The sequence below is a fragment of the Jatropha curcas genome, chromosome 2 (assembly GCF_041381405.1).
Source record: "Jatropha curcas cultivar XTBG-Jc1 chromosome 2, XTBG_Jcur_1.0, whole genome shotgun sequence".
NCBI lineage: Eukaryota > Viridiplantae > Streptophyta > Magnoliopsida > Malpighiales > Euphorbiaceae > Jatropha > Jatropha curcas.
The window spans coordinates 16,092,106-16,109,714 of NC_143152.1; the positions used below are offsets into that span (position 1 = coordinate 16,092,106).

At 36.3% G+C, this 17,609-nt stretch overlaps 1 protein-coding gene across 2 annotated transcripts in view; it reads left to right on the plus strand.

Annotated features, from left to right (window-relative positions):
* Positions 1-6,808: 6,808 nt before the first annotated feature.
* DPE2 (disproportionating enzyme 2) overlaps positions 6,809-17,609 on the plus strand; it is a 39,990-nt gene continuing 29,189 nt past the window's right edge. The window contains exons 1-9 of one of the 2 annotated variants that reach the window (XM_089718603.1): positions 6,809-7,098; positions 7,361-7,757; positions 9,043-9,157; positions 9,266-9,321; positions 9,421-9,548; positions 9,650-9,776; positions 9,868-10,064; positions 10,366-10,444; positions 10,580-10,618. In XM_089718603.1, the coding sequence (XP_089574729.1) occupies positions 7,404-7,757; positions 9,043-9,157; positions 9,266-9,321; positions 9,421-9,548; positions 9,650-9,776; positions 9,868-10,064; positions 10,366-10,444; positions 10,580-10,618 (1,095 nt within the window). In that variant the 5' untranslated portion in view covers positions 6,809-7,098; positions 7,361-7,403. Of the gene's footprint in view, positions 7,099-7,128; positions 7,758-9,042; positions 9,158-9,265; positions 9,322-9,420; positions 9,549-9,649; positions 9,777-9,867; positions 10,065-10,365; positions 10,445-10,579; positions 10,619-17,609 lie in introns of those variants that run through there. The other variant, XM_089718604.1, reaches the window with a different exon arrangement.

The window sequence follows — 17,609 nt, forward strand, 5'->3', positions numbered from 1 at the left end:
ACATCCTCCTAAATTTGCCTAAGTATAGAACCATGTAGAATGCATCAATGGGCAGCCTCTTTGCACCCCTCAAGCACCATAACAAGCTTTGGTGCTTCTTCAAGTTCCATCTCACATCTTGCATAATTATGATCTTGAAGCTCCAATGTGATTTGTTCTTGAGTAAATGCATTCAAGGCTACTCGTAGCTTGGTTGCACGAGCTCTTGTGATTAGTCCCTCGGGTAGAGCTAGAGGATCCTTCACCTTGCTCCCTTGATCCGTATCATTCCCTCCCTCCTCAAAAAGATTTGTCCTCAAATCTGAATCATAATCAAATGGAGAAAGGTCAGAAACATTAAAGGTAGTAGACATGCCATACTCACCTGGTAGATCAATCTTGTAGGCATTGTCATTGATCCTCTCCAACACTTGAAAAGGCCCATCACCTCGGGCAGCAAGCTTTCCCTTCCTTTGGTTTGGGAATCTTTCCTTCCTCATGTGCACCCAAACCCAATCTCCAGGTTTAAATACCACATCAACAAACTCCTGCAGCAAAGAAACACCGCTAGATAGCAAAGAAGATGTGTCAGTGTTAGTCAAATTAAGCAAAGTTTTCTTAAACTGAATCATGGAGACTGGTCTACCCTCACTAACACTGCTGCGGATCTCTTTCTCTCTTACATACATGTTTTGTTCCTTTCTTCCCTCTCTTGGTGTTTCACTCACCATTGGGCCATAAATTTTTTTTATGTCTTTTGTGGCCTCTTTTTTTTCAACCTCACTCTTTACACTCGTTCGTTCTCTCGAGCTCAAAGCATCAATTCCATTTTCCCTCAAAGCTGAAGCCTCTCTCTCAAGTAGCTTCTTTTGATTAGCATATACTTCAAATTCCTGCAAAGGGTCCACAAACACACTTGGCAAATGTGGGTTAGGATCATTACTGGACAAATAAGCTTCTTTGCACAAAGTTACAAATATAGGTTGATTGTTGTGCAAAACATGTTTAACCTCACTTGTCTTAGCTATTAAACTCACATGTTTTTCCTTTTCTTCTCCCTCTATCTTTTTATTTGCACTTTGTGTATTTTCACTCATTTTATTTTCACTCTCTTTTTCTTTCTTTTCACCCTCAAGTCTCATACCTTGCTTTTTATATTGATTGACATACACTTCTTGTGACCAAACTAGTGTTAGAATGGTTTTCCGCTCATCCTTTGTGATTGAATACCTATTGAGGTAATCCACACTTTTCCTTCCTAACTTATTATTCAAATCCCTAAAGTAATGATCAAGATTATCAACCTCCTCATCTTCAGGAGTTTGAAATCTAATTGGTGTAGTACTAAGACGAGCTCTTGTTGTACCCCTCCTTGTAACATTGTGGTCATGTCTTTTCCTCTACTGTTCTTGAAGCTCTAATCTATCATTAAAGCTATCCATAAACCTAGTGAATCCTCCCATCTCTGCAGAGAGAGCATCTAGAAAGGCTTGTTGCTTTGGGTCTTCAACCTTGAGAGGGCTGTCATTCTTATCTCTAGATGAATCAGACATCCTGAAATAGAATAACAAACACAAAAACTAAAGGAAATGGTTAGTTTATCACTCCCTCACGTGTTTCTCTCTTTATTTGGCTTTTTCACAATATGTGGGTTTCACTCCAGCCTTTTACCACTCTTTCCACTTGAATAATTGCACTTCAGAATCCCAAAGTTGCTACAAAAGTCAAGAGAAAGTTAGGAAAGCAAAGAATATAATCAAGTAATGCACAAACTCTTATCAAGAAATCACACGTTTTGAATGGCAATACAAGAATAAGAAGGTGTATTGCTTGAAGTTAACAAACTAAAGTGAAGGAACAAGCAAATAACACTTTAGCAATGAAAAGAGGCAAAGCACGGGCGTGCTGGAACGGCACGGGCAAGTTTTAGACTTCCAGAGGTGAGCACGGGCGTGCTATGTTTGGCACGGGCGTGCTTAGACTTCCAGAAGCAAGCACGGGCTGATTAGAGAGGTAGCACGGGCGTGCTTCCCAGCCTGCAGTTTCGCCTGGACTTCCAGAGGCGAGCACGGGCGTGCGCACGGGCGTGCTTACGGGCGTGCTTCTCTCTGAATGTGCGAAAACCAAAATTTCCTAACTACTACAGCTCTAATTGTTCCACACAAACAAATAGCAGAATACAAGAATCAACAAATAGACAATTTTGGACAAGATGAATGAAGTTAATTCACTACAAAGCAAAATTAACTATGGACCTAATTAATCTAATCATCAAAGCTAGTATTCAAGAAAATTTTCCCAAGAACAGAATGTAACTATAGTAATGCTAGAATATCAATTCACTTCAGTGCACAATTTTGGGTTGTCACAAATCAATTCTCAAGTGCTTGATACAAGCATATAGTTTACTAGCATATAAGTCTCAGGTAAGAAACGACTGACAATTTTTTTTTTTTTAATGCGAATTTGCAGCAAGATTTAAACAAAAATTCCTTTTTCTTTTCGTTTTTTTTTTTTTTTTTTAAAGTCCCTAACCTAGGATAGATTGAAATCCACAACCACAGTGCTCTGATACCAGATAATATGATCCTAGCTAATTAACAAGTACTCTTGCAAATCAACAAGGTAATCTAGCGGAAAGCATGCAATCACGGAAGTACCCGTCAATCCCTTTAACCCCCAAGTACTCTTGAAGAGAGAAAAACAAGGAATTTAGAACAAGAATCAGAAACTTACCTTCAAGTACTCTTGAAAACAACTCTGAAATTCTTGGCGCAATTAATCTTGTAGAACTCACAAGCCTAATTACTAAGGAAGATATGGGGTTGTTCATGCAAAGATGAAGAACACGGTCTGCTCTTGAAAGAACAAAGAAACAAACATTTGTTTGATTAAAATTCAATAGTGGCTGCCGTGCAGCTCTTTACAATACAATATAAATAACCTAAGCTAACCCTAATTTAGCTATTAACTTAAGTTAGCCCAAGCCTAAACCTAATGTGGCCCAAATGGGCTTAATTAAATACAAGTCCAAGCTAACTAATTAAAACAAGCCTGACTTAAACATTAACTAATCTAGGACTGGCCCAACTCTGGAAAATAAGCCCAACCAGCCTTAAATTAATTAAGTCCACTAATAGAATTTAAATAAAAACAAGACAAATGGGCCAGAGGCCCTACACAGCCCATACTTAAGCTCATAATAAAATAACATCCTCCTAAATTTGCCTAAGTATAGAACCTTGTAGAATGCATCAATGGGCAGCCTCTTTGCACGCCTCAAGCACCATAACAAGCTTTGGTGCTTCTTCAAGTTCCATCTCACATCTTGCATAATTATGATCTTGAAGCTCCAATGTGATTTGTTCTTGAGTAAATGCATTCAAGGCTACTCGTAGCTTGGTTGCACGAGCTCTTGTGATTAGTCCCTCGGGTAGAGCTAGAGGATCCTTCACCTTGCTCCCTTGATCCGTATCATTCTGTCTTTCCACAAAAGAAACATTTTGGCACATAAGGCTTCTTTTGTACTGGATCTACAGCAGTAGCAGCAGCAGGTTTCTCAATAGCCTTTTCAACAGTCTTTGCAGAAGGCCTCTTTCTTTTCTTGTTCTTGCCCTTTCTAGCTGAAGAAACAAAATGAGCACTCTCTCTTTGTTAGAATTCATCTTTTCCTCCTCATCAACACAATGAGAAATGAGCTCGTTAAGAGTCCATTTATTCGGCTGACAATTATAGGAAGTCCTAATTTGTCCATACTGAGAAGGAAGAGAATTCATAACCAAATGGACTAAAAGGTCATCTGGTAAAGCCATACCCAGCGCCTTCAGTCTCTTTGCAATCTGAGACATGCTAAGAATATGCTCCCGAACACCACCATTGCCAGCAAACTTCATGGAGGTTAATTTTCCTAAAAGTGTTCCCACTTCGGCTTTGTCATTCTTGAGATAAGCCCTCTCCAGCTCGGCAAGATAGTTTTGAGCATTGTTCTTTTCAGCTGAGACAGAGTTTCGAACATGTTCTGGGACTCCTTTCTGCATGATCATCAGACCTAAGCGATTAGAACGCTCCCACTTCTCATACTGAACCCTTTGAACATCAGTGCTCGTATCAATAAGAGGAGCAGGTTCGTCCATCCTGAATGCAAGATCCAAATCCATACAGCCCAGAAAAATCATAATGTCTGATTTCCAAGACTCAAAATTTGATCCCTCAAGTTTAGGGACAAAATCAGGATTAAATGACATGTTAGCTGACATTAGAGAAAATAAACAAATAGATAAGTATAAGCTCACAATCCACAAATGAAACAATTCACATAAGTAGAGATCAAAAAATGGAAATAAGATACAGACACAACATTAATATTCTCATCTTTGGATGTAAACATTAACTTGTAATTAGTATCTCAACGCAGCAATCAAATATTGATAACATAGTCCTGACAAATAATAAATCTTCCTTTAGGCCGATATATCATTGTCATGGAAAATAATCAAACAATTATCAGATATTTATTGCCAAACATGTATTCAAAACTCAGCCAGATAGCAACCTTCCTTTGGGTCGATTAACTATCCGCAACGAATTCTAATACACCTGTCTAATATTCTAAAATAAATCAATTCAAGCAATAGAGGTCACTTTGGTGACTTATTGATCAAATCAATTTATTTTAACAAATATCAAACACAATAGGGATTTAATCACTCCAAAATTTAATCTCAAGTCGACAAATCAAATCATTTAATTGTAATTAAAACAAAACAATTGCAATTAAATGAATTGATTATCTAAATATTTAATAATCTAAAATTATTTAGCCCAAAAAAAAATTATAATATAGTCTTTAAGTCACTAAATTAGAGACTAAGTTATAAAATAGGACTAAATAAATTTGAATAAATAAAGTTCGGGTTCTAATTTAATTAAATATATGTCCATGGGTCTAGACGAAAGAAAACAGAAAATTAGGGGCCTAATTTGAAGTTACAGAAAATTAGGGGCCTAATATGAAGTTACAGAAACTTAGGGGCCTAATCTGAAATTTTTTAGGGATCTAACCGTAATTTACTATCCCTAACCTTAAAACCAAAAAAAAAGACCAGAGACGAAAATTACAGGTTTTTCTTTTTCTGCCGACTCTCTCCACCTGCAGTTTCAGCCTCTTTCCGCCGCCAACACCACCAGTTCCAACCGAAGACAAGCTCCGGTCGCCATTGGACGGTGAACGGCAGCCAAGGGAGTCAAAAACCGGTGTTGAAATCACAAATCCCCAAACTGCAACTTCAAAACAAATTCGCCGGCAACAATGGAGGTTTTCAGGTGTTAAACCGACGGCAACCATGAAATAAACACAAACTTTGTTCAATAATTACCTGAAATCGTCTATGGCGTTATACTCAAGCCAAAATTTCAATCAAAATTCACAAACCTATACTGTTTTTTTTTTTTTTTTTTTTTTTGTTTATTAAACAAAACCCTCAATCCGTAAACAGTAGGGAAAACAAAAAAAACATACGAAAATCAATCTAAAATCTAGCAATTATGCACAAGGCTCTGATACCACTTGTTAAGAATTAATTTCAAATAATTCCATAATAACCCAGATCATGCAAACTACTAGATTCAACAAAATAGATTGAATAAAAAAGGTTGCGTACCTGACATCGTTGTTTGTCGATCTTGATGTGTAGAATTAGGTTTGCAGCCTTCTAGAGAATTGAAGAATCGATTTAGCGGAAGCAATACGAAAGGAACGTAAAACTGAATAGTATTCAACTCCTCTGGGGACCACGACCTTTATATACCTGTAGCGTTAGTACAATTCCTATTTCGGTCCTTTAACGAAATAGGAATTATATAATGGTCTCTACACTTAATATCTATAATTAGTTGATACCTCAATAGTTAATTATTCACAATCAAGACCACATTTGAAATTGACTTTACAATTAGACTGCTGTACATATTTAATTTTACATATTAAGCCCACAATAGAAAATTAAATCCAACAAGTATTTCTACAAATAGTGAAAATATGAGAAGAAGATATGTTGAAATGAAAAATATTCGTGATCATATTGTTGATTCTTTATGGCAAAATAAAATACGAAATTAGTTTAATTTAGTCTTGTAACATGTATTTTTCTCTCATTGATTCATTGGAAGAATATTAATTTATGCTACTTTGTGATTAATTTTAATACTTGAGTCATCCTATTCGAAATGTCAAATACTTTCATTGTTACTAAATAAAAAATGACAGACATTTTAAAAAATTTAGATGGTTTAAAAATTTCTATGACAAGCATTCTTAATTAAATTGTAGTAAGCATGCAACATATTGCATCCTATTATACTTTTATTAGATATTTAACCCAACATTAATAAATAAATTTTACATGAAATAAAATATATTCTGAAGGATGAAATTAATTGATTTAATTATTATATAAAAAAATTACATTACTTTACACAATAAATTTAACCAAAATAATTTGGCAATTAATTAATAAAGACAAATTTGAGAAAATTGTTTTATCATTTTATAAACTATATAATTGAGACAAACCATAAATTCATCTTCTTTAAATAGAAAAATAGTCACACACGTTAATCTTTCTATGTGTGTATATATAATATGCATAAAAAAAAAATCATCTTTTTGTTCTTTTATATATGGTGAAAAGTTAAAATCCCAAAGTCATTTTTTATCATCTTAAATTTAACTGTTATTCCACACTTTCATTCTAAACTACATGCTATTTAAACGGCTGACAATTGTCCAAATAACTGTTATCGTCGAACGTGCACTTAGCGGGCGTCAATTTCTCGTGAAAGGGGAAAAAATCGGTTTCTTCATCTAATGAGCTAAACAACACACTTCTGTGTCCCTTTCACAGAAAAAAATCTTGCAACTTATTTTCGGAAAGTAATCATTTTTTGGATCCGACATTTTGCATGTAGAAATATCTTTTCTCAGACGAGACAGAAAACGATACACCTTTTCTATTTGTTTTATTGAAGCCTAAAAAATCTCACTGTTAGATTCCCTCTATAATACATACCATTCCCTTCAAGCCCAAGAATTGAAACCAATCGTATTTAATTCACTCACAGGTGACTACTGCTCAAATAAAATCTCAAATTCATTTATGTATCAATTTTGAAGTTTAATTATAATTTCCATCTGCGTATTGGATTTTTTTGCATCTGTAGATAAAAATTTGCCAATTCTCTGGATTCTCAGTTTTTCGCTTTCTGGGTCAATGTTTTGTTACTTCTTTTGTTAACTAATTTCATTCTGAGCAATGGCAATCTCAGTTAGTTTTCTATGATTATATCTTTGATTTTTACTTATAAATTTACACAACTTTGCTAGATTCGGAGATATACCAACGGGGTTCGATTTCTCTCATAAAGACATGGTGAATTTGGGATTGATATCTGGGACCAAGTCTGTGAAATCAGTGAATGTGAACTTTAGAATTCCGTATTACACTCAATGGGGTCAGACCCTGCTTGTATGCGGTTCTGCACCGCTCCTGGGTTCATGGAATGTGAAGAAGGGCTTATTATTGAATCCTGTTCATGAAGGTGGGGAACTCATATGGTGTGGACGTATTGCAGTTCCCAGCGAATTTAGTTGCGAGTATAGTTATTATGTGGTGGATGACGAGAAAAATGTGTTAAGATGGGAGATGGGAAACAAGCGTAAACTGTTACTTCCTGAGGGGACAAGTGGTGGAGAGACTGTGCAGTTTCATGATCTTTGGCAGGTGATGCTTTTTTTTTTTTTTTTTTTTTTGGCTACACTTGTTCCCTTCTCAAGATGCTATAAGCTATATTGGTTGATTCCTTATTTCTTATAAAATATTTTTTCTGGGATTCTTTTTTTGCTTTAATTATTTTGGAAAATGCATCTGAATATACTTTATTGTTGTTCCTCTTGCGCTGGAAGATTTGTCCTGGATAAGTTGTCTGAAAATTCTAAAGTTGGAATGAATTCTGCAGAATCAAATGTTGATTTTCATTCTTCTTCTTCTTCTACTGAGAAAGATTAAAAAAAAAAAAAAGAATAAAAAAGCAACAACAACTACATATCAGTCTCCACCGACCAAGTGTTCCAGCTGAGCTTCTACTTTCTCGACCATCCAATAGCTGAATATTCATGATAGAGTGGTTTCCCTTCCTGACCATTTCATTTATGTCAATTCCAGTAAATTTTTTTAATTGTATTTATTTTTTTCCCTCAAACAAGAAAACAAAAGAGGTTGAATTTGTCATTTGGATGCTTCGAGGTTCATGGGTTTTATTTTTGGTAGAATATGTTCTGATTGAAAAAAGAAATGGTAATTAGGCATATCTTTGACTGTTGAATCCTTTCAATCATTACTTATGTAAAGATTTATTCCTGTGATTAAGTATCAGATACTGATAAATAGGCATGGTCGATTTTATGTAGTTTTGGCTTGATTTTGACTATTATAAAATATAGTTTCTTTTGCCTTTTCTGATCTTTATTTTCTTTCCCTTTTCCAGTGACTGGGCCTATGGGGTTAAATATGGTAGGGAAGACTTTGGTGATCCTAATGCTGATTGTGTTGAAACTTATCTGATCTTTGCTTGCTTGAAATTTATGGATAAACTGTATCTCAGTTTTAGGCCTTGTTTTGCAACAACTTTTCATGTAGCTTTGAGTGTTTTGACTAAATTAAAACACTATTTTTATTATTTACAGTGCTTGTTAGCATAACATTTATATTAGCATAACATTTATATTATCATTTAGAGTATGAGGGAGCAGATTATAAAATGTTACTCCCTTAAACGTTTGATGAAATGCTAGTTGAATAGCTGACAACTACTGGGACAACTAACAACTATTACAATAACTAATTTTGCTGAATAGACCTTTAGTGGTTGAATGTGTTGGTCGTGAGAGGTTCTAGTATAAATAAATTTGAGTTTCATCATGATTGATTAATTAGTTGGTTGCTAGAACTTACTCATAACTTTCTTCATTAGATAGTGATTGAAAAAGCTTCATTTTATTAAATCCAGACTGGTGATGACGCTATCCCTTTCAGAAGCGCTTTCAAAAATGTCATCTTTTGCAGAAGTTTTAATTTGAAAATAGAAAGACCTCTAGGTGTGCAGAATAAGCTGGATAATGAAGGTAATTTACACTCTCTTTCATTACTCAGATGTTGATTATCTGTGTTATTGGTATTTGTTTTGGGAAATTGTTTGCTAATTCATTTCCCTACAATTCTGAATATAATAGATGCAGTCCTTGTCCATTTCAAAATTTGCTGCCCCAATGTTGAAGAAGAGACATCAGTAAATTCTTGTCCTTTCTGTTGAGCTTTCCTCATTTATCTGCATGGAAAACATGAGTGCCCCGACACTTGTGCCTACTTATGAAGTTTGATTTTGCAGATATTCGTTATTGGCAGCAGTACAAAATTAGGACTATGGAAGGTTGAGGATGGACTTAAACTTAGCTATGCTGGTGACTCAATTTGGCAAGCAGATCTTGTGATGCCGAGGGGCGATTTTCCAATAAAATATCCTTTTGCAAAGCTACATTCAGTAATCTGATGGTTCCCTGAAATTTCGGCTATTCTTGTGTTCCATCTCTCTGTATCTCTTCCTTGACATTGCTTACATATAGGTACTGCAAATATAACAAGACAGGAAATTCATCTTTGGAAACTGGTCAAAATAGGGATCTCTGTCTTGACTCTTCTAAAATTCCACCAAGATATATTTTCCTTTCAGATGGCATGTTTCGAGTAAGCTATTGAGTTTAAGTTACATGTAAGCAAATTTGTGCTGCAGAGAAATTTATAGTTATTATGTTAATTGATCAATTCTTTCCCTTAGGAAATGCCTTGGCGTGGTGCTGGTGTTGCTATCCCCATGTTCTCTGTTAGGTCAGAAAATGATCTCGGTGTTGGTGAATTTCTTGACCTCAAACTTCTTGTTGATTGGGCAGTGGAATCTGGGTTTCATTTAGTTCAGCTTTTGCCGATCAATGACACATCTGTGCATGGAATGTGGTGGGATTCATATCCTTACAGGTATAAGCTCTAGTGAAGAAGACCTTGATAAATTTGAATCAAGGCATAATTGAATTGAGTTTTTAAGGACCAAGGAAAATGACGTGTAGAACTAGCTTGAAAATGTTGATGTTCACATTTCTTTTTCTTCTCTTCTGGCTGGCTCATGGCCATGTTCTTTTTATTGCATATATAATTTTACGTAATAAAGAGAAGTAGCCTTTTCAGATTTAGTTCTTTTTTTACTTGCATTTTACGTTCGAGTTCTAAGCTGCTTTGGTGATCTCATTAAAAGTTTACTGCTCTTTCCATTGCCATGCAGCTCACTATCTGTTTTTGCATTGCACCCACTATATTTGAGAGTAGACGCACTTTCAAAAAATCTGCAAGAGAATGTTAAGGTAGTTTCATGCTTTGCACATTTATTCTTAAATATGAACAAGGATATGCTTTTTTTTGTAACTTCCATTGATCATATTTTCCTGATTAATCTTTCTTCTAGTAGACTAACTTCTGTTATGTTGCTTATCTTGCAGAGAGAAATTCGGGAAGCAAAAGTACGACTGAATGGAAAGGTAGCCCCTTCATTCTTTATGGTGTTTCTGATTTATATATTTGTTGATTTCAGTGAAGGTGAAGATAGACAGAAATTACACTAGAATGATCACTGATATTGTAAAGCAGCTTTACCTGAATTTCTTGATGAATAAATTTTATGGGAGATATTACCCATGTTATAGGCATGAGAGTAGTAAATTGTTACAAAATCTTATCTGGAAAACTCTAATATTATGTCATATCCTTAGTAGATGTAAAATATATTAAATTGAAATACTATAGACGTGCCTCTCCATCTTTGCTGATATCTGAAGCATCAAACTAACAATTGATTCCTCCTTCTGGTACTTCTGAACATTCCTTTAAATCTTGGAAGTCAACATCCATATGTCTTGTATGACAATTTCTGCCATACTAACAATCTTCTACTTAGTCATTTTGGGATGAAACATGCTTCCCAACTTCTTGCTCTTTGAACTCACCTTTTTAACATGCAACTTACTGTGATGGAACTAAGGATGGAGGTAAATGTTGTCAAACATTAATGCCATGATATGCAACGAAACAAGGATTAAGAAATAAGATTATTTCACCTGCTAGTACTCTGGTTTTTATCTTTTCTAGTGGTTCTTTGTTTTGATTGTATGACTTACAAAATGATTAGGGTACAATTTTCCTAACTTGTTAACAGGGTGGGTCAGGGGTTTGAATTTGTGAAGAAAATTGTGAGCCAGCCAGGCTGATGCTTGGAAAATTGTATATTTTCAAAGCCCAAGCCTGGCCCATACATCCCTTTTGAGGGGATGGAAGGGGGTAGGATAACTATCCCAGTAGAAAGAGAGGATTAGGCCTAAGTATAGCCTCTTTAAGGTCCATTTTAGTAATAGATTAATCCATAAATCCATATAGCCAAAGGCTGAAAGTCTTGAATATATACTCTCTCCGTCGCAAATAATAGTTCATATTACTTATGGCAAGGAGATTAAGAAGAGTCATTTGAAAGAAGTATGCTTGTTGATTTTACAAATTTTTCCTCATTAATTATTTAAGTGATAGAGTTATATAAAATCAACGGGAGTCATTTTGGAAGGTATTATTGACAATATAGTTGAAAGAGAGACAAAAGAGAACTATCGTACAAAAGTTTATATAACTATTTCTCACGCTAACTTAAACCTTGAATAGAAAAGCTACATAAAAGGAAATTAGCAAGAAATCCTCCTAAGTTGATATGTTAAAATTGTTATGATTAGCTGCTGTATTTAGCTGTAATTAGCTGTAATTAGCTGTTGAGATTAGGAGCTGTAATTAGCTGTTGTGATTAGGAGCTCTAATTAGCAGATTATTTGGGATCCTTGATTATCATTAGCAGATTATTTGAGATCCTTGATTAGTTACCTATACTGTACATATGTAGTACTATTTATATCCCCAATTCTTGAGGGAATAATCAAGTTAATATTTCCTCTCATTCTTCTTCTTCACATGGTATTAGAGCCAACAAAGGGCCTGAATACATTCCTCTTCTTTTCTCTTTCTCTCTTCTAAGGGATTTCCAATTACCCTATTATTCTCTCTCTTCTATAGTCACAGCCACTATCCCAGGCCTACCCAGTGACCGGCAACCTCAGACACCAAGTCGCGTCACCGGAATCCTCGTTGTCATTAGCCACACGCCGTCGACAGATTCTGCCACCTTCCTCTTCACTGTTCTGCTACTGAATATGGCTGAATCAGGTCTAATCAAGTCTCTTCTTCCTAATTCTACTGGTATTACTACTGTAAAACTTCAAGGCAGTAGCAATTACATTTCGTGGTTCAATTCTATTGAGCTATGGTTCTTAGGTCAAGGATATGATGATCATTTCATTAAGAATGCTACTGATATCGTTGCAACCGATAGGATAGCATGGATTAAAATTGATGCTCAGTTGTGTAGCCTATTATGGCATACTCTTGATCCCAAATTACTTCCTCTTTTTCAGTCCTGTAAAACCTTTTGTAAGGTCTGGACAAAAGCCAAAACATTGTATACCAATGATATACAACAAATTTACAATGTTGTCTCTAATATTGTCCATTTGCAGCAAAATCAAATGGATATGGCTAGTTACATTGGGAAGTTGAGACATTGAAAGATGAGTTTGTTTTCATTATGTCTTTCACAGAGAATATTGCTGAACAAGAAAAACAAAGAGATAAGTTTTTTATGGTCTTGGCTCTAATCGGCCTTCGACCTGATCTTAGCTCTGTTCGAGATTAAATTTTGACTGGTTCCATTGTTCCTACCTTAGAAGATATCTCTGCTCGACTTCTTCGTATTTCCACCACTCCAGCTGCACCTCCTAACATGAAGCCTCTGCTTTTGCTGTCCAGAATAGTAATAAAAAATGGAAAGGTAATAGGTATAAGGTACACTGCACTTATTGTGATAAACCAGGACATACTCGTGAAACCTGTTGGAAATTACATGGTAAACCATCTCAGAATCAATCTGCTGGTATTGGACGACCTGTAGCTCATATGGTTCAGAGTAATGGAGCTGGAATTCTTCCTTTGCCTAGTACATCAAGCAACTACATCACTCTGACAGGATCAGAATATGAAGAATATGCCCAATTCCAGGCAGCCAAACAACAAGCTCAACAACAATCACCCAGTCTACAGCACTCTACCACTTCAGTTGCTTGTTTGTCTCAGTCCTCAACTGGTACTCCTTGGATACTTGATTCCGGCGCTTCCGATCACATTTCTGATAATGAAACATTGTTCTCTACTCTCATTCCTACTCTAGACTCATCCACAGTCACCTTAGCTAATGGTTTAGAAACTAAAGTTAAAGGCATTGGGACAGTTCAACTTATTCCATCAGTAACTTTACAATCTGTCTTATACACCCCTGACTGTCCTTATAATTTAATTTCCGTTAGCAAAATCACCGAACAACTTGATTGCATTGTCTTTTTCATAGCTAACTATGGTATTTTGCAGGATCGGCGTACGGGGAAGACGATTGGAATAGGATATAAGTCACATGGCTTGTATTACATATCCCCTCTGAAAGCCACTATTACATTAGCTTCTACTGCTTCTGCTGAGCTTCTACACAATCATTTTGGTCATCCTAGTCTTCTTAAACTTAAACATTTAGTTTCTAGCTTATCGTCATTAAGTGTTTTGGAATGTGAATCTTGTCAACTTGGAAAACAATCTCGTGTTTCATTTCCTAAGATTGTCAATAACAAAGCTTTGGCTATGTTTGATATTGTTCATTCAGACATTTGGGGTCCTAGTCGTGTTAGTACAATTCTGGGATTTAATTATTTTGTTACTTTTATTGATGACTATTCTCGTTGTACATGGGTGTTTCTAATGAAAAGTCGTTCTGAACTATACTCTATCTTCAAAAATTTTGTGCTGAAATTCGAACTCAATTTGGTGTTTCCTAAAAACATTACGCAAGGATAATGCTTGGGAATATTTTTTTCAGCAATTTAATGAGTTTATGTCTTCTCATGGTATTCTCCATCAATCTTCTTGTGCTTATACACCCCAACAGAATGGAATTGCCGAAAGAAAGAATTGTCATCTTATTGAAACAGCACGAACATTATTTCTTCATAATCAAGTCCCACTTCATTTCTGGGGGGATGCAGTACTTACTACTTGTTTTCTTATTAACAGGATGCCTTCTTCTGTTTTACAGAATCAAAGCCCTCATTCTGTTTTGTTCCCCGAACAGGACCCCTTTCATCTGCCACTTCGTGTTTCTAGAAGTACTTGTTTTGTTCATGATCATACCCGTGGCAGGGACAAGCTTCAACCAAAGTCCATCAAGTGCATTTTCTTAGGATATCCTCGTCTTCAGAAAGGGTACAAGTGTTACGACCCAATCTCTTCCAAGTTCTTTATCTCCGGTGATGTTACTTTCTTTGAAACTACCCCTTATTTTTCTAAACAGCCAGAGCTTGAACAATCTGTTGCCAATGTTCTCCCCTTCCCTATTCTTCCTCCTCCAGCTACATCTCGTCCTCTTCAGATCTATTCTCGTCGTCCTACTACTAACCTTGTTTTGAATGTAGATATACAGTCTAGTGACTCATCTCCTATTCCGATCTCATCTCCTGCACCGGTCGTGCCAAACTCAGAGGCAGAAAATGCTCCCATTGCCCTTCGCAAAGGTATTCGCTCCACTCGTGATTCTCATCCTATTTACAATTTTTTGAGCTATCACCGTTTATCTCCTTCTTATTATGCCTTTGTCTCCACATTGTCTACTGTTTCTATCCCTAAGAGTGTTAGTGAAGCACTTAACCATTCTGGTTGGTCTGCTGCTATGACGGAGGAGATGACTGCTTTGCATAATAATGGTACATGGGAACTTGTTTCTTTGTCTCCTGGGAAGAGCACTGTTGGCTGTCAATGGGTTTACACAGTTAAAATTGGACCAGATGGTAAAATTGATAGGTTGAAAGCTAGGCTTGTGGCAAAGGGGTACACACAGGTTTATGGCCTTGATTATAGTGATACTTTTTCCCCTGTGGCCAAAATAGCCTCTGTTTGTCTTCTTCTTTCTTTGGCAGCTATCTATCAATGGCATCTTCATCAACTTGACATCAAAAATGCTTTCTTGCATGGGGAATTGACCGAGGAAGTATATATGGAGCAACCTCCTGGTTTTGTTGCTCAAGGGGAGTGTTGAAAGAATATTTCGAATTTCTTTTTATTGTGTGTTATATTTTCAATCTCTACATCACTATATATATACACAAGATTGTTCCAATATAGGAAGAGATCTAAATAGGAATAAACCTAAATTAGGAAAGACAATAAACCTAAACTAGGAAAGACAATATTGATTTTAATTACAAAGATTTCAACACTCCCCCTCAAGTTGGTGCATAGATATTACTCATGCCCAACTTGCAAACCAAAGGATGAAACAGTTTGCTATTCAAACCCTTCGTGAAAACATCGGCTAGTTGCTCTTTTGAAGCTATATAGGAGACATTTATAAGGCCTTCAACTATCTTCTCTTTTATAAAGTGACGATCAATCTCTATGTGCTTAGTTCGATCATGCTGGACTGGATTATTCATAATACTGATGGCTGCTTTACTATCACAAAACAAGGATATATTTGTTGTTTCAACCAACTTTAACTCTTCCATTAATCTGCGCAACCATAGGAGTTCACATATTCCTTGTGCCATAGCTCTATATTCTGCTTCTGCACTGGACCTTGCAACAACAGCCTGCTTCTTGCTTCTCCATGTGACAAGGTTTCCTCCAACAAAAACACAATATCCTGAGGTTGATCTCCTATCATCAAGAGAACCAGCCCAATCCGCATCTGTATAGCCTGTTATTGTCAAATGGCCAAGTTTAGAAAATAAAAGTCCTCTACCAGGAGCTGATTTTAAATATCTTAGAATTCGATGCACAGCTTCTAAGTGAGACTCCCGAGGGTCATGCATATACTGACTCACTAAACTTACAGCATAGGCAATATCTGGTCTAGTATGGGCAAGGTAAATCAACCTCCCGACCAATCTTTGATACCTGCCAACATCAACTGAACTTCCCACTTCAGCTTGAAGCTTATGATTGGCTTCAATAGGTGATTCTGCGGGTTTACATTCCAACATACCAGTTTCTTTAAGGAGATCAAGGATGTACTTTCTTTGAGAAATAAAAATCCCTTTTTCTGATCTAGCAACTTCTATCCCAAGGAAATATCTCAACTTTCCCAAATCCTTAATCTCAAACTCCCTAGCTAACAAATTTCTCAAGTGAATCATTTCTTCTTCATTATTTCCAGTCATCACTATATCATCAACATAAACAATAAGCAAGGTGATCTTACCTTTATGATGTTTGATGAACAAAGTATGATCAGCATCGCTCTGCATGTACCCAAAAGAAAGCATAGCTTTACTAAACCTTTCAAACCATGCCCTTGGTGATTGCTTCAGCCCATATAATGACTTCTTCAGCTTGCAAACTTTTCCTCTGGTCTTGTCATCATCAAATCCAGGAGGAATCTCCATATACACCTCTTCTTTCAAATCACCATGTAGAAAAGCGTTTTTAACATCAAACTGATGTAATTCCCAATCAAGATTGGCTGCACAAGACAACAAAATTCTAATTGTATTAATTTTGGCTACAGGGGCAAAAGTTTCCTGGTAATCAACTCCATAGGTCTGACTGAACCCTCTAGCTACCAATCTGGCCTTGTACCTCTCAATGGAACCATCTGCCTTATGTTTAACTGTGAACACCCATTTACATCCAACTGGCTTCTTTCCTGATGGAGGAGTTACAAGATCCCATGTCTCGTTTTTTGCCAAAGCTCTCATCTCCTCAACCATTGCAGCCTTCCATTTTGAGTCCTGTAATGCCTCTTGCCAATCCTACGGTATAGAAACAGAAGAAACAGACAAAACAAAGGCTCTATAGGAAGGGGACAGAGCATTATAAGAGATGAAATGGGAGATAGGATGTTTAGTGCATGTTCTAACTCCTTTTCTAAGAGCAATAGGAATATCAAGGTCATTGTCAGAAGGGCTGGAATCAAGATTAGGATCAGAATCATCAGGAATTAAAGAAGACTCACTAAGTTCTTGTTCGGCTGTATTTTCAGAGCCTGAAATTGGAGAAGACGGTTGATCAGAGGTCTCATGCTCCATGGTTGTATCTGTATTAGCCCGTCGTGTGTAGGTTTTCAAATCAGGTCTATCCAATCTTTCTAGAGGTTTGGGTTGTTCTCTCCTACTATCTATGTCTACAGGAAACTCCCCCTGGAAAGGAACGTCATTCATCACCTCTTCCATCTGATATTTCTCCCCCTGAAGAGGTGATTGGGAAGGAAAATAAGACTCAAATTCCCGAAAGGTAACATCCATACTCACAAAATATTTTCTAGAAGGAGGATGATAACACTTGTATCCTTTTTGAGTAGCAGAGTAACCAACAAACACACACTTCAAGGCTCTAGGATCTAAT